Source organism: Loxodonta africana, chromosome 9, assembly GCF_030014295.1.
Source record: "Loxodonta africana isolate mLoxAfr1 chromosome 9, mLoxAfr1.hap2, whole genome shotgun sequence".
NCBI lineage: Eukaryota > Metazoa > Chordata > Mammalia > Proboscidea > Elephantidae > Loxodonta > Loxodonta africana.
The window spans coordinates 17,034,946-17,058,574 of NC_087350.1; the positions used below are offsets into that span (position 1 = coordinate 17,034,946).

Below are 23,629 nucleotides of genomic sequence, written 5' to 3' on the forward strand. Positions count from 1 at the left end.
ATATTTAGCAAATGTTCTATTATTTGCATATGTTGAAAACGTATCAGCATTACTGTCTTGTACAAAGTAAAAAAAAAGGTCCGTCAAGTCTCCTCTGATTGGTGGCAGCCCTCTGTGTGTCAGAGCAGAACTGCACTCCACAGGGTTTTCAACGGCCGTGACCTTCCAGAAGGACCTTCTTCTGAGGCACCTCTGGGTAGAATTTGGACCATCAACCTTTTTGGTTAGTACCCAAGTGCTTAACTGTTTGCACCACCCAGGGAGTCCACTACACAAACCCCTCAAAAAAACTGTTTGCTGTCGATACCGACCCATAGTGACCATCCTTGGAGCACCTGGTGGATTTGAACTGCCGGCATTTGGTTAGCAGTTGTAACACTTAACCACTACGCCACCAGGGTTTCCCCACTGTACAAAGTGGGAACTAAATAAAAACTAGTTCTCAGAAGGTAATGGGATTATAAATTATAAGGGCCAAAGCCAGGTTTCCATGTTCCAGAAGCCAGGTTTCTCTCTCTTGTATATTCAGGCCTGTGATGCTGTGGTGATGGAATATGCCAATTGGAACAGATCACTGCTCACACGGGGACTCAGCTTCTCTGCAAACTGTTTATTTTGCAGGAAGTGATACTTTCTCTAAAGGAATTTGTGGGGGGAACAGTCTGCCCCTATGCCTCCTATCTGGGCTTCCTAAGCAAAGGCCTTGGGCCCAGAACATTCTCTGGCTAGGAGGCTAGGAACTGGGTATCCTTGTTGTCTCCCAGTCCCTTCTTATCAGAGAAGACTTCCTCCTGATCTGGGCACACAGTAACTTTCTCTGTCACTTCTAAATATGTGGGCACCATATGGCACTTGGCCAACTCCACTTCTATCTGTTTCTGGCAGGGAGGGAACAGGGTCTCTTGAACACAGCATGATAGGGATGAACGTAGAACATCTGCCCTGCACTGGCCATACACAGAGATGAGCCTGCTGGCCATGGGAGACCAGTGACCACTAGAGAAGCTGATCTTGCTCTGACTCCTCTCTATGTGAGCAGTGTTCCATGCACAAATAGAGTGTGTTTGTTGGTGACCTTGAACCCTGGTATGATGTATTTTTTACAATACAATGTACTCCTAAGATACCAAATTCTTTCTCCTACTTTAAAACTATGTGAGACTAACACTAGGTCATACGAATGAGATTTTTGAGTTTCCATGAGTAAAGATTATATGCATCTGAGGAGGAAAAAAACATTCTATGCCACCAAAAATCATTGGAACCTCCTTTAGTAATGCTGACTGAAAACAGTGTGCATATTTAGTGTCCATTATGTTTGTATTAATGTGTATATTTTTAGTATTTGTTGTCTTGTTTAACAAACTTCCAGACCTCTTAAAAACTATTCCTGCAAAATCTTGATGTTTCTTCACATAGAAACAAGATATTGAAACTCAAATAGGTTTGAGAAATATTATGATACATGTCCATCGTGGAGCATCATAAATTCCCTGACAATTTCTACACGCACATATACTCACACAAATGAGTGAAAAACACACACACTCTTTTTTGTTTAAACGAAAGTTTTCCAGACTTCTTTGATGATGGAAACTTTTGAAAAAACACTGTTTTTTGTTGCCCAGTTTGAGAAATTTTGCTCCATGAAATCATGGCACAGCATCGCTGAACTCATGTGGCCTGTCAACTGGAGCCCTGGTGGCGCAGAAGATAAAAGCTCAGCTGCTAACCGAAAAGTCAGCATTTGAATCTACCGGCTGCTCTTTGGAATCCCTATGGGGAAACTCTTCTCTGTCTTACAGAGTCACTATGAGTCAGAATCAACTTGATGACAAAAGGTTTGGGTTTTTTTTTGGTTTATCTACTGGAAGTAGGTCATAAAATGGAAGATTCACAACAGGGTAAGGAGAACAAATGAAAACTTAAGAATGTTACCTTTTGGATTACAGACAGTTTTCAAATTACATTAGTTTTAAATAAGCAAGTCTTTCTGCTTTTGTAAAACGGTTTTACTTGTAAGCCATTTTCACATGAGGCATCTGTTATCATGATAAGGATGTAGTAAAAGTTTGTTACAGTGAGGCTTAGGACAACAGAGTTTCCTTTCAAGCCCTCTCAGATTGGACGTGGTGATCTCAAATCCTAGAATTGTATCAGATGAGTCAAATTCGTGAGGAATAACTGCTGCACCTCACCAAGTCTGCAGAGGCTTTGCTCCTTAATGTGAAATAATAGCCTTCAGCTGTCATTGATTTGTTCTTATGTCACTGTGACTCCTGTTCAAGTCACCTTGACAGACTCAGTTCACTACAAAGCTAAAAAAACCAAACCTGGTGCTGTCGAGTCAATTGCAACTCACAGCAACCCTATAGGACAGAGGAGAACTGCTCCATTGAGTTTCCAAGGAGCAGCTGGTGGATTCGAACTGCTGACCTTTTAGTTAACAGCCGAGCTCTAAACCACTGTACAAAGGTAGACCACTTTTAGGAGAAAAAAATTCATGTGGTTTGTTATTTAAATAGGATGATTTAAACAGTGGTAATCCACTTCTAACTTGAGATTATAAAAGAAGGCAGTGGTAAACCTTACTATAAAACCAAAACCTGAGGCGGGACCAAAATGGCGGAGTAGTCAGACGCTTCAAGTAGTCCCTTTTTCAACAAAGAGCCCCCCCAAAAAGTAAACTGATTATATATGACAATCTAGGAGCCCTGAACATCAAAGGCAAAGTTGAGGAATCAGGCTGAGTGGCGTGGGAGGGAGAGACAGTTCAGAAGCAGCCAAAAGTTGCCAGACCTGACCCAGCAGGAACTGGCACCCTGCAGGCCAGATCAGCTGGCACATGCAGTGAGGTAAGCTCTGGCATTCAGGACACATTTTCCGGATTGAGCAAGACAGAGCGGCCCGAGAGCCTACTCAAGTCTCCAGAACCAGTGAAAAGCGACACCGAACTGGCAAAAGATAAGTCCATGTGTCTAACCTACTGCGCAGATCGAAAAACACCCCGTTTGGGAAGAAACTCTCTCCCATTTATCTGCTCCCTCCCCACTCTGCACTGGGCCCTGGGCTGGCTTCAGTGAGCCATTCTCCCAGCCTTGGAGAGGGAACAAATTAACAAACAGGAAGAAATAATCTGCCAGTTCCCCTAAGCCAGGGACTCAGGACAGGCACAACTCCTTTGCCTAGGCATAGGCATAAGGGGTCCATGGAGTTTGAATGCCTTTCACCCCTGCATATACCTGAGTGGGCCCATTTCAACAGCATAGGGCCTCATTAGCACAGTACAGCAGGGTATATACCTGAAGCCAAACTTCACTGTATCAGCTACATGGTAGAGTGGCAGGTTTGTGACATTCGACACCACTCTGCCCATTAACCAGGGTCCTCACCTACCCACATCAGGGGCCTGAGCACTGATGGTTCCACCCATGACACTTAGCTATCTGCAACAGGGGTACAAGAATAAGTGGTGTCTCCCAGTCTTACAGCCAACAGCACTGGGTACCCACAATCCAGGTGCAAAACCCACCCACCTAAGCACTCTAGGAAACAAGGACACACTTTCCTCCTAGACACTCAGGGGCAGCTGTCAACCCCTTGCCTTGCTCAGCACATGACCCCCACTGCATCCAGATACCTGTGCCTACTCCAGTCACCCCTGCCCACCTAGGGCTGTAGGTGAAAGCCTGCACAACACACTTGGTGACTACCTGGACACTTGAGCTGAATCCTTATAAGAAAAGTAAACAGACTCCTGAGCTCACATACCTAGTAACAGATCTAACAATCTGGTGACAGGACATTAGCGTTCCAAAGGCACCAATAATCAAACTAGCTCACATGATCAGCCTATTTGGGCAAATCAAAACAAAAGAAAACAAGTAGCTAGGACACAGTAAGCAAATATAAAATAAATAAATATAACACCTTATTGATGGCTCAGAAACAACAGTCAATATCAAATCACATAAAGAGGCAGACCATGGCAGCTTCAGGAAGATTACTTCTTGGAATTACTAGAGGTAGAATACAAAGGATTAATATATGGAACTCTTCAAAAGATCAGGAAGGAGATCAGACAAAATGCAGAACAAGCCAAGGAACACACAGACAAAGCAATAGAAGAACTTAAGATTACAGAAGAGTACACTGACAAATTTAATAGGCTGTAAGAATCCATAGAGAGACAGTAAACAGAAATCCAGAAGATTAACAATAAAATTTCAGAATTAGACAACTCAACAGAAAGTCAAAGGAGCAGAACTGAGGCAATGGAAATCAGAATTAGTGAGACTGAAGATAAAGCACTTGGCATCAACTTATTTGAGGAAAAAACAGGATAAAAGAATTTAAAAAAATGAAGAAACCCTAAGCATTATGTGGGATTCTATCAAGAGGAATAACCTAACAGTGATTGGAGGACCAGAACAGGGAGGAATAACAGAAAATACAGAGAGAATTGTTGAAGAGTTGTTGGCAGAAAAATTCCCTGATACCGTGAAAGATGAGAAGATATCTACCCAAAAAGGTCATCGAACCACACACAAGGTAGACCCCAAAAGAAAGTCACCAAGACATATATTATAATCAAACTTGCCAAACAAAAGATAAAGAGATAATTTTAAGAGCAGCTAGGGATAAACAAAAAGTCACCTACAAAGGAGAGTCAATAAGAATAAGCTCTAACTACTTAACAGAAAGCATGCAGCTAAGAAGGCAATGGAATGACATATATAAAGACTTGAAGGAAAAAAATTCCCAGCCAAGGATTATATATCCAGCAAAACTGTCTTTCAAATATGATGGTGAAATTAGGGAATTACCAGATAAACAGACGTTTAGGAAATTTGCAAAAACCAAACCAAAATTACAAGAAATATTAAAGGGAGTCCTCCAGTTAGAAAATCAATAACGTCAGATAACAACCCAAGACTAGAACACAGGACGGAAGTCAGAAAAATAAATCAAAGCTAAAACACTGAAAACAGGGAAACAAAGGCGCCAATATGTAAAAGACAACAACATCAAAACAAAAAAAGGAACTAAATAATGTAGTCATAGATCTTTCACATGGAGAGGAAGTCAAGGTGATATCAAGAAATAAAAGATTGGTTTAAACTTAGAAAAAAAGAGGCAAATATTCAGGAAACCACAAAGGAAACTAACAATCCTACACATCAAAATAAAAAACAAGAAAAATATAAAGATTCAGCAACTACAAAATCATCAATGACAAAGATGAAAAGAAAATACATGAAGAAAAATAATGGCACAGAAAATTAAATGAAACAAAGAAACCGTCAACAACACACACACACACACAAACTACATAAAAATGACAGTACTAAACTCATAAAAAAATTTTTTTTATGACTTATCAATAATTACGCTGAGTGTAAATGGACTAAATGCACCAATAAAAAGACCTAGAGTAGCAGAACGGATTAAAAAAACACAATCCGTCTACATACTGCCTACAAGAGACACACCTTAGACTTAAATACACAAACAAACTAAAACTCAGATGATGGAAAAATACATATCAAGCAAACAACAATCAACAAAGAGCAGAAGTGATAATATTAATCTCTGACAAAATAGACTTTAAAGTAAAATCAACCACAAAGGATAAGGAAGGACACTATAGAAACTGTCACTACATCAGGAGGACGTAACCACAATAAATATTTACTTACCCAACAACAGGGCTCCAAAATACACACAATGAACTCTACCTGCATTGAAAAGGATAGACAGCTCCACAATAATAGTAGGAGACTTCAACACACCACTTTTGGTGAAGGACAGAACATTCAGAAAGAAGCTCAATAAAGATATGGAAGACCTAAATGCCGCTATCAACCAACTTGATCTCATAGAAATATACAGAACACTCAACCCAATAGCAGCCAAGTATACTTTCTTTTCCAACACACATGGAACATTCTCCAGAATAGACCACATATTAGGCCATAAAGCAAGCCTTAATAGAATCCAAATCATCAAAATATTAAAGCAAGCCTTAACAGAATCCAAATCATCAAAATATTAAAGCAAGCCTTAACAGAATCCAAATCATCAAAATATTACAAAACATCTTTTCTGAACATAAAGCCATGAAAGTAGAAATCAATAGCAGAAAAAGCAAGAAAAAAAAAAAAAATCAAACGCATGGAAACTGAACAGCACTTTGCTCAAAAACTACCAGTTATAAAAGAAATTAAGGACAGAATAAAGAAATTCATAGAATCAAATGAGAATGGAAACACATCCTACCAGAACCTCTGAGACACAGCAAAAGCAGTGCTCAAAGGTCAATTTATATCAATAAATGCACAGATCCAAAAAGAAGAAAGGGCCAATATCGAAGAATTAACCATAAAACTTGAACAAATAGAAAGTGAGCAGCAATAGAAACCCTCAGGCACCAGAAGAAAGCAAATGATAAAAATTAGGGCAGAAATAAATGAAATACAGAATAGAAAAAAAATTGAAAGAGCTAACAACTCCAAAAGCTGGTTCTTTGAAAAGATCGACAAAATCAATAAACTGTTGGCCAAATTGACCAAAAAAAAAAAAAAAAAAAAAACGAGAGGAAGCAAATAACCTGAATAAGAAATGAGATGGGCGATATCACAACAGACCCAACTGAAATAAAAAGAATCATAACAGAATGGTACGAAAAATTGTACTCCAGCAAGTTTGAAAACCTAGAGGAAATGGACAAATTTCTAGAAACACTCAAAACCAAACCAAACCAAACCCACCGCCCTCGATTCTGACTCATAGCGGCCCTACAGGACAGAGTAGAACTGCCCCATAGAATTTCCAAGGAGTACCGGGTAGATTCAAACTGCCGACCTTTTGGTTAGCAGCTGTAGCACTTAACCACTACGCCACCAGGGTTTCCTAGAAACATACTACCTATCTAAACTAACACAAACAGAGGTAGAACAGCTAAGTAAACCCATAACAAAAGAAGAGATTGAAAACGTAATTTAAAAAACTCCCAACAAAATAAAGCTCTGGCCTTGACAGCTTCACTGGAGAATTCTACCAAACTTTCAGAGAAGAGTTAACACCACTACTACTAAAGTTATTTCAGAGAATAGAAAGGGATGGAACATTCCCAAATTCGTTCTATAAAGCCGGCATAACTCTGATACCAAAACCAGGTAAAGACACCAGAAAAAGAGAAAATTACAGACCTATATCCCTCGTGAACATAGACGCAAAAATCCTCAACAAAATTCTAGCCAATAGAATCCAACAATATATCAAAAAAATAATTCACCATGACCAAGTGGAATTCATACCAGGTATGCAGGGATGGTTCAACATTAGAAAAATAATGTAATCCATCAATGTAACCCATCACAGAAATAAAACAAAAGACAAGAACCACATGATCTTATCAATTGATGCAGAGAAGGCATTTGACAAAGTTCAACACCCATTCATCATAAAAACTCCAAGCAAAATAGGGTGGGAAGGGAAGTTCCTCAACCCAATAAAGGGCTTTTATACAAAGCCAATAGCCAACATCATCCTAAATGGAGAGAGTCTGAAAGCATTCCCCTCGAGAATGGGAACCAAAGTCTTCTATCACCACTCTTATTTGACATTGTCCTACAGGTCCTAGCCAGAGAAATTAGGCTAGAAAAAGAAATAAAAGGCATCCAAATTGGTAAGGAAGAAGTAAAAGTATCTCTATTTGCAGATGATATGACCTTATACAGAGAAAACCCCCAAAGAATCCACAAGAAAACTACTGGAACTAGTAGAAGATTTCAGCAAAGTATCAGGATACAAGATAAACATACAAAAATCATTTGGATTCCTCTACTCCAACAAAGAAAACTTCAAGGAGGACATTACCAAATCAATACCATTTACAATAGCCCCAAGAAGATAAAATACTTAGGAATAAATCTAACCAGGGATATAAAAGACCTATACAAAGAAAACTACAAAACACTACTGCAAGAAAGCAAAAGAGACCTATGTAAGAGGAAAAACATACCTTGCTCAGGGATAGGAAGACTCAACATTGTAAAAATGTCTATTCCACCCAAAGTGATCTACAGATACAATGCAATTCCAATCCAAATTCCGATGGCATTTTTTAGTGAGATGGAGAAACAAACCAGCAACTTCATATGGAAAGAGAAGAGGCCCTGGATAAGTAACCAAACCAAAACCAAACCCACTGCCGTCGAATCAATTCCAACTCATAACAACCCTAGAGGACAGAGTAGAACTGCCCCATAGTTTCCAAGGAGCACCTGGTGGATTCAAACTGCTGACCTTTTGGTTAGCAGCTGTAGTGCTTAACCATTATGCCACCAAGGTTTCCCTGGATAAGTAAAGCATTACTAAAAAAGAAGAACAAAGTGGGAGACCTCACACTACCTGATTTTAGAACCTAGTATACCACCACGGTAGTCAAAACAGCCTGGTACTGGTACAACAACAGATACATAAACCAATGGAACAAAACTGAGAACCCATACTAAATTCATTCACCAACAAGAGCTGATATTTGACAAGGGTGCAAAGTCTGTTAATTGGAAGAAAGGACAGTCTCTTCAACAAGTGGTGCTAGCATAACTGGATATCCTTCTGTAAAAAAAATGAAACAAGGCCCATACCTCACACCACGTACAAAAACTAACTCAAAATGGATCAAAGACCTAAATATAAAATCTAAAACAATAAAGATCATGGAAGAGAAAATAGGGACAATGCTAAGAGCCCTAATGCACGGCATAAAGGGAATATAAAACATTACTAACAATGTACAAACACCAGAAGAGAAGCTAGATAACTGGGGGCTCCTAAAAATCAAACACTTATGCTCATCTGAAGACCACCAAGAGTAAAAAGACAACCTACAAACTGGGAAAAGATTTTTGGCTAGGACAAATCTGATCAGTGTCTAATCTCTGAAATCTACAAGACGCAGCAAAACCTCAACAACAAAAAGACAATCCAGTTAAAAAATGGGCAAAGGATATGAACAGGCACTTCACCAAAGAAGGCATTCAGGTGGCTACCAGACACATGAGGAAATGCTCTTGATCCTTAGATCCTTAGCCATTAGAGAAATGCAAATCAACAGTACAGTGAGATACCATCCCACCCCAACAAAGCTAGCATTAATCCAAAAAACATGAAATAATAAATGTTGGAGAGGTTGTAAAGAGGCTGGAACACTTACACAGTGCTGGTGGAAATGTAAAATGGTACAAAAATGGTACAACCACTTTGGAAATTGACTTGGCGCTTCCTTAAAAGTTAGAAATAGAAGCACCATACGATCTAGCAATCCTACTCCTTGGAATATATCCTAGAGAAATAAGAGCTCTCACATGAATAGATATATGCACACCCATGTTCACAATAGGAAAAAGATGGCAGTGTTGACCTAGGTACCCATCAATAGATGAATGGATAAATAAATTATGGTATATTCACACAATGGAATACTATGCAGGGATGAAAAACAAAGATGAATCTGAGAAACATTTCATAACATGGATGATTCTGGAAGGCATTATGTTGAGTGAAATGAGTCAGTCACAAAAGGACAAACATTGTACGAGACAGCTATTATAAGAACTCAATAAAAGGTTTAAACTCAGAAGAAAACATTCTCTGATGGTGATGAGGGAGGGAAGGAGAGGGGTATCCACTAACTAGACAGTAGATAAGAATTATCTTAGGTGAAGGGAAGTACAGCACACAATACGGGGGGAAGTCAGTATAACTGGACTAAAACAAAAGCTAAGGAGTTTCCTGAATACAACCAAACAGTCTGAGGGACAGAGTAGCAGGCGCAGGGGTCTGGGGACCATGGTTTCAGGGAAGAAATAGGTCAATTGGCATAACAAATTTTATTAAGAAAATGTTTTGAATCCCATTTTGATGAGTGGCGTCTGGGGTCTTAAAAGCTAGCAAGTGGCCATCTAAAATACATCAACTGGTCCCAAACCACCTGGAGCAAATGAGAATGAAGAACACCAAAGACACAAGCAAAATATGAGCCCAAGAGATAGAAAGGGCCATGTAAAGCAGAGTCTCCATCGGCCTGAGACCAGAAAAACTAGATGGTGCCCGGCTACCACCAATGATGGCCCTGTCAGGGAACACAACAGAGTCTCTGATGAAACCAGGAGAAAAGTAGGGTGCAGAACTCAAAAATTCTAGTAAAAAGACCAGACTTGATGGTCTGAGACTGGAGGGACCTCAGAAGACATGGCTCCCAGACTCTGTTAGCCCGGAACTGAAATCATTCCCGAAGCCAACTCTTCAGACAAAGATTAGATTGGACTATAAAACACAAAATGATACCGGTGAAGAGAGTGCTTCTTAGCTCAATAGATACATGAGACTGAATGGGCAGCTCCCATCCGGAGGCAAGGTGAGAAGTCAAAATGGACAGGACGTTGTTGAACGGACACAGGAAATCCAGGGTGGAAAGGAGTGTGCTGTCACCTTATAGGAAGACCAACTAGGGTCACATAACAATGTGTGCATAAATTTTTGTATGAGAAACTAACTTGAACTCTAAACTTTCACTTAAAGCACTATTAAAAAAGAAAAAAAACCCCGCTAAAACCAAAACCGTGTTGCTGAGTCAGTTTCGACTCATAGTGACCCCATGTATGCAGGGTAGAATTGCTCCATAGGTTTTCTTGGCTGTAATCTTAATGAAAGCAGATTGCTAGGCCTTTCTTCCTAGGTACTACTATGTGGATTTGAACCAGCAATTCTTAGGTTAGCAGTTGAGGGCAAACAATTTGCACCAGAGGACCTTGACAGCTAGTTAATAAAATAATTCCCCTCTAAGCGGCAGGTGATAACATGTGTTTAACTGGGAAGCAAAGGAAGGGAGAATGGGAACATCTGCCTTCGGACAAGCCACTCCCTGGATTGTCTTGAGCCTGACAGAGTCCAATGGCCAGGGGACCACAGGAAGCCCTGCAGGGTGTTGGCCATGCTCAATTCTGGGGCTACAGTGTACCCTCCTGCTCTTTTCTCTGAACCGCCTAGAAGCTCTTCTCGCCACCCAAAACTGTCCCCACTTAATATGGGTGCAGAAGAATATCACAAACTTTCTCAGATGACTTCATTTCAGTGATTTGGCTTTTAATCCTCAATTTGTTTCTGTTCCTAAGCTTTTAGGGCTTTCTACCGAATCATGGGAAACCCTGGTGGCATAGTGCTTAAGTGCTACGGCTGCTAACCAAAGGGTCCACAGTTCGAATCTGCCAGGTGCTCCTTGGAAACCATGCGGCAGTTCTACTCTGTCCTATAGGGTCGCTATGAGTAGGAATTGACTCGATGGCACTGGGTTTGGTTTTACCAACTCATGGAGAAAAATTTTCTTAATGGTCAGGTGGTCTTCACATCTAAAATGCTAAGCTTTTAACTAATAAGTCCTTAAGGTTGATTTTTTTCCCAAGGAATCAAGATTCTTCTTTGTGCTGGAATACTAAAGGTTTTAATATTGAAATAAATACACAAGGTGAAAAACAACAACAATATTGTTCTCTTCACAGATAAATGCTTAACATTTTTTGGTATAAAGAAGAAAAATTGGCAAATATTTAGATAAGCACAGATACTTTTAGAAATATCAAAACAGAACCTAAATCCTTAGATCTAGATTTTGTCAAATAATAAAATAACATCTTACAAAATAAAATAAGTAAAATTTATAAAATAATACAATTTTATTAAATTCATAAATCTAGGCAATGAATGACTTCCCAGGTAACAGACCTCCAACAGGTGGAGAGTAGATCTCACTCCAGGGACCTCACTCTACAAAATAATTTTAATTTCATTGTAAGTAGGTATATAGGGTGTTAACAGCCTAAAATTATGACAGGAATAGAAAGGACAGTGGTCTTGCTCCTGAAGTCTGAGGGCTGCCCCGGAGCTGAGAGAAGTGGTTGAAGTGGTCATTGGAAACATGTGGGAGAGACTGTGAAGACCACAGAGAGCAAAACCAAAAAGAACCAAACCTGTTGCCATAGAGTCGATTCCAACTCATAGCGACCCTATAGGACAGAGTAGAATTGCCCCATGGGGTTTCCAAGGAGCAGCTGGTGGGTTCAAACTGCCGACCTTTTGGTTAGCAGCCAAACATTTAACCACTGTGCCATCAGGGCTACCCACAGAGAGCAAGAGGTGGCAATTCCAGCTTTCGGGCTCAGAGGAGGAAGAGCTGAAGATGTCACTACAGTGACTGAAGGTGAGGAACTCTCAAAATCAGCTGGGTTTCCTCAGAAGTCACTGATCTGCAGCTAAACCACAAAAATGCTGAGAACCAAAGAGCTGGGTCACCCGTATTTCTTGTGATTTGGATATAATGAGGTAATCGTGTTTTCCTGGGAAGGACACTCACATTTTCTAAATCCATCTATTTTGCCAGTGTTGCGTTATTTTATAACTTTTTTTGGAATTTAGTTTCATCTCATTTAAAGAAGTGACTGTGAAATACAGGCTTATACTTCCAAGAAGGAAGCTTCACTTACATGGCTGTGGAGCCACTGGGTAGTACAAACCGTTAATGTCCTCTGTGGCTAAACCAAAGGTTGGAGGTTCTAGTCTACCCAGAGGCACCTTGGAAGAAAGGCCTGGCAACCTATTTCTGGAAAATCAGCCTCTGAAAACGCTGTGGAGGACAGTTCTACTCTGACACACATAGGGTAGCCATGACTCCACAACAACTAGTGGTGTAGTATGACATTAAGGTGGAAAGCATGGAATATGTGTCCAAAAGGAAATGATGGGTTATACTGGTTATTAAAATACTATTGATAGGACCTTAAGAGGACATCCATGGCTACTTTGCATAGTTTCGTGATTCAATAACGTTATTGTTAAGGACTGAATTGTGTCTCTCCCAAAAATTGTTTTGGAATGCTAACCTCTTTACCTGTGGATGTAACCCTTTTTTGGAATAGGGTTTTCTTTGTTATGTTAGGAAACCCTGGTGGCATAGTGGTTAAGAGCTACACCTGCTAACCAAAAGGTTGGCAGTTCAAATCCACCAGGTGCTCCTTGAAAACACTATGGGACAGTTCTACTCTGTCCTACAGGGTCGCTATGAGTTGGAATTGACTCGATGGCAGAGGGTTTGTTTTTTGTTGTTGTTGTTGTTAAGTCGGCCATGTCAGTGTAGGGCATATCACTTTTGAGTGATGAAAGAGCAGATTAGACACAAAAGCAAGCACAAATGGGAGTGGAGGTGGGGAAAGGTTAGATGCCTCATGAAGGTCATCAAGGATCTAAGGAAAGCCTCGGCTACAGAAACAGACAAGGATCTTTACGTGGAGCCAAAAGAGAACCAGACTTCCCTACAGCCAGTGCCCTGAAGTCAGACATCTAGCCTCCTAAGCTGTAAGAAAATAAATTTGTGCTCTTTGAAACCCACCTACTTGTAGCATACGTGTTATAGCAGCACTAGATATCTAGGGCAATCAAAGACATCTCACTACCCGATTCTAAAGGAGTAAATATATATTTAATAAAATAGTTATGATTTTGTTAAGGATTTTACCGCCTGATTATGTTTTATCCTTCATAATAAATACGTACACCCGAAGAACTCTTGTGTCAGCTCGCTTCCCTTAGAGAAGGAACTGTGAGGTTGTCATCTCAATGGGTAATCTGAGAGACTTAACCAGAAACACACGCTTGACAGGTTAGCCATCCATAGTTTCCTAAGGCAAGGACACTAGGCTGCTTACGAGCAACAAGAACTACAAAGTCTCATCTAAATGCTCCATTTGGACAGTGTCGGTTGTACAGTAAGAGCTTAGATAATGATTTTAACAAAAATACTGAACAAATGTATACTTTCTTCAGCTCAGTTGTTGAAATGCCACTTTCTCAGTAATTTTATTGGGGCAGATGCATATCTCAAGCACAGATAAAGTAGTGTATTTCCGAAGATTTCAAAATTATTGTCTCCTTTTTTTTTTTTAACCCTGTAATGAATATAAAACAGGAGCCTGACCGTTGGAGTCTTGGAAAATGTGCATTTGTTAGAACTATTTTAAAAAATAAACTCTTCTAGATAATCCGTAAGTATAATCTATGTTAGTTGAACATAAAGACCTTGTCATATCTTGGAAATACGTGTAATATGATTTGAGGGCATTACCACATTTTAATTAACAAATATTAATAGTAAACACAGTTACACTATTGTTGTTAGTTGCCATCGAGTCAATTCTGACTCACGGTGACCCCATGTGTTACAGAGTTCAACTGCTCCATGGGATTTTCTTAGCTGTAACCTTAATGGAAGCGGATTGCCAGGCCTTTTCTTCCGCAGCACCACTGGGTGAGATCGAACAGACAACCTTTAGGTTAGTAGTCCAGCACAAACTGTCTGTGCCACCTACAATTACAATTTTGCTAGAGGATACAACAGTAATATTGCCAGAAACCAGTCCCATTTGTGAAACATCTTCACGTTTGTTAATGTAGCTTGTTTCATTTAACAAAAAAACCCTACAAGCTTGACACAAATGTGCAAAATAATGTACTAGTTATACCACTTGCCTGGAAGCAAGTGGGAATCAAGACCCATCTTTCCTTATTCATTTCACTCCTGAAGTCCATTTGCTGTAGGACTTTCCTCCTCATGTTTCCAAAGTACAGAAGTCAGTCATCTTGAGCATAGGAACTTGTCCGCCCGAAAGTAAAAATGACACTGATGCCAGTTGACAGGGTGATAACAAAAACTGGACTAATGAAATATTTTCCGTCATTGGATGCTGGCAATGTTTTACTTATTTTCAAAGTTCATGATGCTTTAAACTGTGGGTCAGAGCTCAAACTAAGGAAAACCTGTGGTGGAAAGGTTTTTGCATGTTGATGTGTGTAATCTGCAATTCCTTTGATCAGAAGCAGTGTCATTATAAAAGAAAATTCATGAGCATTTCCCCAGGCAGAGCAGCCCATTTGGTGAAATGCTGACGATGTCTAAGTGTCTCAGGGATCTCCGGGATGCACAGCTGCTGACAGTCCACCTATCAGTTTGCTAATCGGTGTCCTATCCACTCGGGACTTGTCAGTGGGTAGCTACTCAGGCTCCTGAAGGATGGATGTGGGGTCTCTGCATGAGTTCTCTTCTCCAGGTCTCTATGTGAGGACTGTGTGTTATACCCATGGGAGATCTCTGTGGGAAGTCTGTGTGGTGTCTCTGTGGGAGATCTTTCTGGAAGGACTGTGTGAGTGTCTCTGGTCTCTGTGTGGGGGGGTCTGTGTATGAAGTCTGTATATGAGGGTCTTTTCATGCAGTATCTGTGAAATCTGTGCAAAATCTCCAGGAGTTCTCTGTGTGGTCCTTGTGGGAGGTCTCTGAGGTCTCTGTGAGAGGTCTCCATGGGAAGTCTCCTTGTGAGGTCTCTGGGTGAGGTTCTCTTCAAAGTCTTGGTGGGAGGTCTTATGAAGTCTCTAGGAGTCTCTGTGTGTGTTCTCTCTGGGAGATATCTCTTTGGGAGGTCTCTGTATGAGGCCCTTGTGTGAGATCTCTGAGTGTGGGTCTGTGTGGAAGGTCTCAGTGAAGTCTCTGTGGGAGGTGTCTGTGGGAGACCTCTTTCTTAGCTGTTTTTACTCTGCTTATGAAAACACTGGGAGGCAGGAAAAGGGTGAAGGATGAAGGGTAAAGGACTTCTTCCTGTCACTTTTCTTGCTGTTCCAGTTAGCATCACCACAATCGTGACACTTTACCCTAGAGTTGGTTCCAGCAGCAATTGATTCCACAAAGCATTAGCTAATGAGTTTTCCAGCTTTTGGGGGCCCTGCTGCCTTCCCATGTTGGCTGGGGCTGGAGAAGAGGAAAACCTACGTAGGAGCAGAGGGAGAACAGGGACCACTCCTGGACCGTGTCCCCTCATTTACGTGGGTCACTTGAGTCCCCTTGTTGTGCACATCTTGTCTGACGCCAGGGGTGGAGGTAGGGGTGAGCAAGGACTGGGAGCCAGGGGTGACTTGCTTTGGGACCCTCAGCCCTTTAAAGCCCCTCCGTCCTGGGAGCATTCCTTGGAGACGTGTATGTGTAAGAGGCTCCAGGCTGGGAGTCACCCCCAAGCTCCCTAATCTCTGCTTTCCCCTATTAATTAACTCATCTCTCTAGCACTTAAGAGGTGAGAGTCAGGGAAGACAGTGGTGTGCAATCTTAAATATATTACTGAGAAAGTAAACTTCCTGGCTCAACGGCTTCACTTCTCTAAGCCAGCCTTCTCTGTAGGAGATAGAGGCTGCTGAGGGAGGAGCTTGAGCCGGACAGGGGTTGGGGGAGATCTGGAGTAGAGCTCCTACCTTCTCCCCCCTTCTAGGCCTGAAGATGGTAAGGGTAGCTCAGGTGGCTCCTTGTTTACTGCACCATTTCTGCACACCCTATGCCCCTTTTCCTCCATTGTTGGCTCCAACCCTTCAATTCTTCTTCACCACATTCCACCCTAGGACCACAGTGCCCAACAGTCAGCGGTTACTACACACACACTTACCCTGTACCACTTGCCCTGAGCTGGCTGCTCCCTCTCTGGGCTGAGACAGAGGGGAAGGTAGGAAACCCATGAACACGGCCATTGAGAGGGCACACTATTCTTTTAGGGCAGGGGGTAAAAACAGCCCTCAACAGCCTTCCTGGCAGCTCCCCACCTACACATCACAGAGCTGGAAGTTCCATCCTCGCTGTTGCTCTAGGGCATGAGAGAGACAGAGGCAGGGGAAGGTGTCCCTGTACATTTTTTTATGGGTAAGCCAAGGAGGGGGCTGCAGGGCCCATCTCCCCACTCTTCATCAGGGAGAGAAGAGAGTCCCAGGGCAGCCCCCCGAATGTCCCGTGCCCACTTTGTGACACGTGAAGCTCCTCAGCTCGAACTTCAGCTCGAACACTTGCTGGAGCCTGAGTGCAGAATTCTCGCCCCTATTACATTTCTGCAAGCCCATCCCCCTGCAGCTGCGTAAAGTTCAAGGTAGAGAGAAAGCAGTGAAAGACAGTTTGAGCCAAATCCTGAGGTGGGGTCTTCACTGATTTTCTCATCTTGACAAGCCCTGCATGTTTATACAGTGCTTTTTTGATTTAGTTTGTTTTTTTCAGTGACAGTATTATAAAAACAAACCTCTTTAAAACTAGGACATCTGAGCAGGTGCAGTGAAGGAACCTGTGGTACAGGTGGATGTCCAAGGCCACCGTCAACCTCCCTCCATGCCCCCCACCCATCCCTTCTAGAAGCCAAAGCAGGTGCTCAGGAGAAGCAGACACTGACCCCTCCCCTACACCTCAGCATGGCACAGACAGAAGTCACAACACTCTTCTGAGAAGAAAACATATGTATTGGGGAACCGTAAATAGCTTGGCTGGAAGAAGCTGTTAGCACACAAAGGATGTGCTAACCTGGCACAGACTGAATATTTCCTTGGGTAGAAGTTTCCTTACGAAGAAGGGCTGCAGAAGCATGTTCTAGTTGACTAGACAAGACATATTCCCGAAGACAGTGACGTGGGCAGTGGTGACGGCAGCCTGAGGCAGCCCACATCCTTGACTCATGGTGCTGGGAACTGACCGGGGACATCGGCTCCCTGGGGGGCAGTGACGCGGAATGCCTCATGCATAATTTCTCATTGTTGGATCTTATAATTTTCAAGGAATGTTGGTCTCTGTTCTGCCTTTCCCTGACAGGACAACTCTGGCTTTCAGGGGTGGCTTGGTGATGACAGGTTGTATCATTCATCACTCTCCTGTGCTTGGGGTAGGAGGGAGCCCCATGGTAAGAGGAATGCCCACCAACCAGGGCCTGGCTTTCTTTGATTTCCTCTTTTTGTTGACTTAACTTTGAAGGATGAAGTCCAAGCTGAAGTGCCATTTTCTCCTCTAGAATTTGGCCGACAGCTGTCATGAGTGCCTGAGCCTCAGTGGCCCCCCTGTCAGTAAAGGCCAACCTGCTTTTGACTGCTCTGTGGCTCTGGGGAGAGGCTGAGACAGGATTTCCTTTTTGCAGAGGGTCATCCTGCCCTTTGTCCTTTTTACGGGGGCAAATCCGCTGAAGGAAACACTTCATCCTTTTCCTGAAATGGCCTTCTAGAGGAGCCTGTCCCTTCTCTGGCACTAACTGGAGGTACTTGCTCTCAGTGATGTCTCCTTTTCCCTTGACCTGAGAAAGTTGGCTTACCCCATTGGCTTGGGAGGCGCCCAGTCCTGCCAACTCTTCTTCACAGTCTTCTGGTTTGGGCCTCCTACAATCCTTTTTCTTGTCAGTGGGGGCAGAAGTCTTGCTCTGGCTCTTCCATTGGTCCTGCAGGTTTGGGATCTTGGACTCCTGCTGTCCCAGGCTACTCCTCCTGGCTGCTGTGAGGTCATGTAGTACCTGGGAAGCTGCCATGTCTCCACTAGACACGCTCCGGGGATGGGACTGAGAGATCTGACAAACCAAATTATCTGCAGCAAGGAGCACCTCAGCCGCATAATCTTGAAGGGGCATCTCAGAGGGACAGCCTTGAGGCTGGTCCTCTGGCTGTGCCTCCATCTTGAACTCAAACTCACTAATCACCTGTGATTTAAAGCAAGGCTCTCCTGGATCTTGAACAGACATTCCAGAAGGTAGGGGGCTTTTACTGGTCCCTGAAGCCCCTAAGTCCTTTAGATCCACATTTATGTTTTGAGATTTTGCCAGCGTACTGGATCTCAAAATGTCTCTATCCTGCAGCTGTAGTGCAGAGGACCCCTTGGCCACTAATGCATGCCTGGTGTCTTCAGCCCCTGAAGATTGGGATTCATAGCTCATCTCCAGCATTGCTATGCTAGGGCTGGGGCCTCCTGAGACACCTCTTACACTCTTCTCCTTGAGCCCCTTCCAGGCCATTGATTGACTTGGTGTCAGCTCTAGGCTGCCTCTCTGGGCCCCCAAGATAGTCCCAATCTGCAAGGCTCTGCCCACAACGCTGGATGTGAGGGGCTGAAAAGGCTGCCTGCCCTTCTGCCCACTCTGAGGGGCCTCTGAAGGCCCATTGTCATTATCAGGTGGGGTCCACCTCAGGGTTCTCTGGACTTCCTCACCTACAGGTGAGGAGGCAGGGAGAGGGCTCTCCAGGGTGGGGACTGATTTTTTTGGTGTCACCTTCTCTCCCCAGACTGCTTGAAAGTTTTCTCCCAGAAATCTGGCAGCCTCAGCTTTTGAGTCTGGCCAAGATTCATGAGTGGCTGAAGAAGTAAAGGCAGCCTGCAGAAAGGGCAATGAGTTGCCCTTTCTTGTCTTAAAGAGATTTATGGCCTTAAGGACTTTGAGGAGTAGACACCATCGGTGTCCCATCCGAAACTTTACAATATGCGTTTCCAGCACCTGTTGAGTGCCTGGATTGAGAAAGGAAAGATTTTGGGTGGCATTTACACAGTATGCCTGACCCTTTGGTGACACCAGACTTCCAGTTTTTGTATAAGTGTCAGACTTGGCCAAAGTACGGTTGGCAGCAAGCCAGGAATGATGGACACCCACAGGGATCTGATCCTCAATAATCTGCCCCCACTTCCTGCCCAAATGGACTTTCAGGGTGTTTTCTACTTGTGTCTTATGTGGGCCCCTTAATATGCAATTTCCTGAGTTACTCCCTGAATGCCTCATCAAATCATTTTTTGATTCATTCTTAGAGTCTGCCCCCAGAACCTTCACTGGGAAGTTTTCTGATCTCTGGGATATATTATATTTTGGGACCTTTCCCAGACTATGCCCCGAATCCTTGCTCAGATTCCTTCCTAGATGGAAATTTGCCAAGCTGCACACACGGGAGCTTCCTGAGCGCCTGGATCCCATTGTCTTTACATCCTTGCAGCTCCCATGTACGGAGGGCCATGAGGGTCCTTTCTGGTCCTCTGCCTGGCATGGCCTTGGAAATTTTTCCTGAGGTTGTGTCAGTTTTAGAAACTGTTGGATCCTGCCAGGCAGGCCCCACTGGTGATGGATGAGCCTCTTTTGAAGGTGTTGCTCCAGTTGCTTCCTGAGCTCGGGACTCACAAAATCTTCAGGAAGGGTGGAGTCCGACTTGTGAGCCTGGGAGGCCTGACTATCCTGAGAAAGGTTGGGACTGAGAGGACTGAAGGCTTCCTGAGATCTTTCGGCCACATGGGGTAAAGCCCTCCCACTTTCTAGTTGTTCCTGCAACAAGGGCCATTCCAGGTGTTGAATTTCAGTTGAGATGAGACATTTTGCCTCATTCTGGACTCTAGGGCAGGATACTCCATTGGCCCTAAACTGGGGTAGAGAAGAAGGTAGGCCTGGGAGTGAGGACTGTTGACGAGCCTGGGTTTGGACCTGAGCTAGAGATGGGGCCTCGGACTGAGACATGGTTAAAATCAAAGGTTGAAGGTGGGCCACAGGGTGTCGCAAGGACTGAGGCTGGGAAACTAAAGGAGACACTTTAGCCTGCATTTGAATTGGTAAGGCATTAGACAGTCCATTGAACAGAACAGAGGGAAGCTCTAATGTGGAACCAGAGGCCATGACAGTAGCAACCAGTGACTCGCTGTGCAGAAAGGGGAGCCCCCAGAAGAGCTGGCTGCATTTCTGCGGTAGGTGGTCCTGCAAGGTCTTGCGACATGAGAGCAGCTGCTGTGGTTTGCCGTTGGTGCTCCAGATGGGTTGGGAGACTGTGGTGTCCAGCTCATCGCCCAATGATTTTAGCATCATATTCCTCAAAGAATTCAGGTGGTAGTCTGAGCTCATTTGATTTGGAAATGACCCATCCTGTTCTTTTTCCTCCCAAATCTTGAACTCGACACTCTTTGTGACTTGTATTTCCAGGAGCTTCTGGACATTTGGGTTGAGGAAAGTGGGATTACCAGTCCCTATGCTTCTGTCTGTATGGCCTCCCCAGAAAGCAGACTCCTGCGATTGGCAGGAAGTATGTCCTTGCTGGGATTCACAAGGTTTTGAGGTGGGCAGGCCCAAGGCCTTGGCAGCCACCTGCCACCAGGAGAGGGTCGAAATGGGACGGCTTGAGGCATCAAGGCCTGTGATTGCTGGGACAGAAGAAGTCAACCAGCAGTTGTCTGGAAAGGGGCTCCCCAAAAAGGGGCTCAGTGGGAGTGCCATCGCCATCGAGTCACACTGAGAAAGTGTCAAAGTGGCATCTGGCAGTGGTGATGCAGAAAAGGTTGTTGGTGGCTGAAGGCCAGCAAAGGAATCAGGGGAGTGTGGTAGGGAAGGAGGAAGAGCAAGTGGTGGGGGTGAAAGGCTGTCAAGGGGGAGAGGCGGTTCTGGTGGTGGAGAGACACTCAGTGAGGGTGAAAGATCAGAAACAGAGGGGATCATCAGGTCCGGTGAGAGGGCAGAGGTCAGAGGTCGAGGGGGCTGGGTTGGAGGAGCTGCAGAAGCAGAAGAGGACACTACGGACTCCAGAGGAACAGCACCTTCTGGGGGTTCTGCACATGGCCGATGGTCTTCAGCAGGTTCTTTTTTGCCCACCCCACAGGAGGGGTCTTGATGTGACTGCTGACGAATGCTGTCCTTGTCAGGGGGCTTTCCCAGGCGGCTGCAGGAGACAGAGGACCAGGCTGCAGCCAGGAGTCGAAGGGCCAGGAGGGCCTGGCAGACCTGCAGGGATGGGGGCACCTGCCACGCACGCCCCGCCCTTCTCCGCACCCTGATGTCAGCAGCACCCATCCCACGCCCTAACTCACCAAATTATTGGTCTCCCTCCCCCAAGGAATTTCGTCACATTCCCTCCCCACAGGCGCCCTCCACCTCAACCCCAGCTGCCCTGCTACCCTGGGGTCACACAGGAGGCCCTGGTAGGAAGAGAAGGGGAAAGGTTACTCACTTTTGCAGACGTGAAATCAGGCCCCGAGCCTTATGTAATTCTTTCAGGCAACTTCTGCAAGCTGAAAATCAAGAACGTGGCCTAGTATGGTAAAGGTCGGCCTAGGAACCTTACAAGAAGCTGAGTGGAATGTCCCTGAGGGGAACACCGTTGGGAGATTAGACTCTAAGACCCCAAGATTCAAAGTCCAAGGTCACATGATCGCTGACCCTCAATGCAAGTCTCACTCGTGCAAGGTGCTTTGTCATTTACAAGGTGCTTCCACGTTCAAAAAAAAAAAATTTTTTTTTTTTTTCCACGTTCATTATCCCCTGACATCTCAATGAGGAATCTGAGCCTTGGCAAAGTTCAACAGCTGGTCCTAGCTGGACCCGGATGTTCCATCTCCGGATCCACCAGTTACTAGTTCCTTATGTCTCACACTGCCCCCTACTGGGCAACACCCCCGCGAGGCCCATCATGGCTTCATTCCCCCAAGGCCCAGGACGGAATCTGGTAAGTATTCAGGTTCTGATTCACTCCGCAGGAGCCTCCCTCTCAGGGCCGTTTCCTGAGAGAGGGATGTACTCCAGCAACTGGCGTCCTCTGAGACCCGGGACCAGCCCTCAGGGACAGGAAGGGTTAGGCTTAGTGCGTGGGGTGGGAGCTCGGTTGAGTGGGCAGAACCTTACCTTTCACAGCTTCATTTTTGTTCTTCCTGCTCCTCCTCCGTGTCTCCACTTGAGGCTGAGATACACACAAAAAATGAGGGACTGGGACCCAATTCTCACTGTTCTCTGTGATAAGCTGCAGACATTCGTTATTAATGAATACAATAACTTTCTGCATTGAATTAATGGAGCTCTGTGTTTTTTTCTTTTATTCGTTCTTATAGTGAATAAAAACATTTTCTGTTTTCCTTCTTTGAACAACTCAGTGAAGGATTTTCTACGTGAGATCTAGCCTGGATTTCTTCAGTCACATTCCTCTGCTTGGACTCTCAGACCTACACATGCGTCTGTGCTCTGTCAGGTAGGATTCTGCCTCCCGAGGCCAGAGCTCGGCTCCAGTCCCTGGTCAGAGGCTCTCAGGGGCTCAGCACAGCTCCCCAGATCAGCCCTGACACAGAGGAAGGGCTTGGCCCAGGGACACCTGCCACAGGACGGTGACTGATGAACCAGTGCTGAGGGCTCCAGCCTTCTGAACTCTCAGTAATCCAGCTCTGGGCCACTGAGTCACCGTCTTTGGAGTTCCCCCTGGAGCCCTCTGTCACAGCAGACAGATAGCCTGAGATCTTCAGATAGAAATCCTGGTGCCCACTCTAGCCCCTGCCCTGCCCGGCCTGTCTTTGGAAGGCTGATGTTCCAGTCTTTCCTGAGGTCTCCCATCTCAGGAGTCTCTTTAGTTGATTTGGAAAATGGAAATAGGAATAGAGAAAAAAAAAAAAAGAGAGAGAGAGAAAGAGAACCAGTGTCTATTGGGTCTGGACCAAGGGTTCCTTACCTTTTTGATGTTTATATTTTTCTCAGGCGGTGGTAAGGGTGGACTACTCTGGAGGCAGGGGAGTAACAGGAGGAAGAGCCCCACTCCACACAGGAAGCCCACGATGGTTTCAAGGACCCAGGAAGTGGAGCTGGAGCTCATCCAGGTAACACTAAAGCTTTTCAGCGGAAAAAGGTAACTCTCCATGGTCAGAATCGCTCTGTTGCTCTCAGGCAACTGGGCACTGCCAGTGATCTCTGGCCTAAGGGTTCAGGCCTGCATCACAGAGCTGTAGCCGCATCACAGAGCTAAAGCCGCATCA

General features: G+C 44.2%; 1 protein-coding gene across 1 annotated transcript; it reads right to left on the reverse strand.

Moving 5' to 3' along the window:
• Window positions 1–725: 725 nt before the first annotated feature.
• LOC135232408 (spermatogenesis-associated protein 31A6-like) lies at window positions 726–23,629 on the reverse strand. Its single transcript, XM_064290973.1, has 3 exons — window positions 23,329–23,629; window positions 17,601–21,620; window positions 726–878 (listed from the first exon to the last, which is right to left on the reverse strand). The coding sequence occupies exons 1-3, from the start codon at window positions 23,512–23,514 to the stop codon at window positions 726–728; spliced, it is 4,359 nt and encodes a 1,452-aa protein (XP_064147043.1). The 5' UTR covers window positions 23,515–23,629.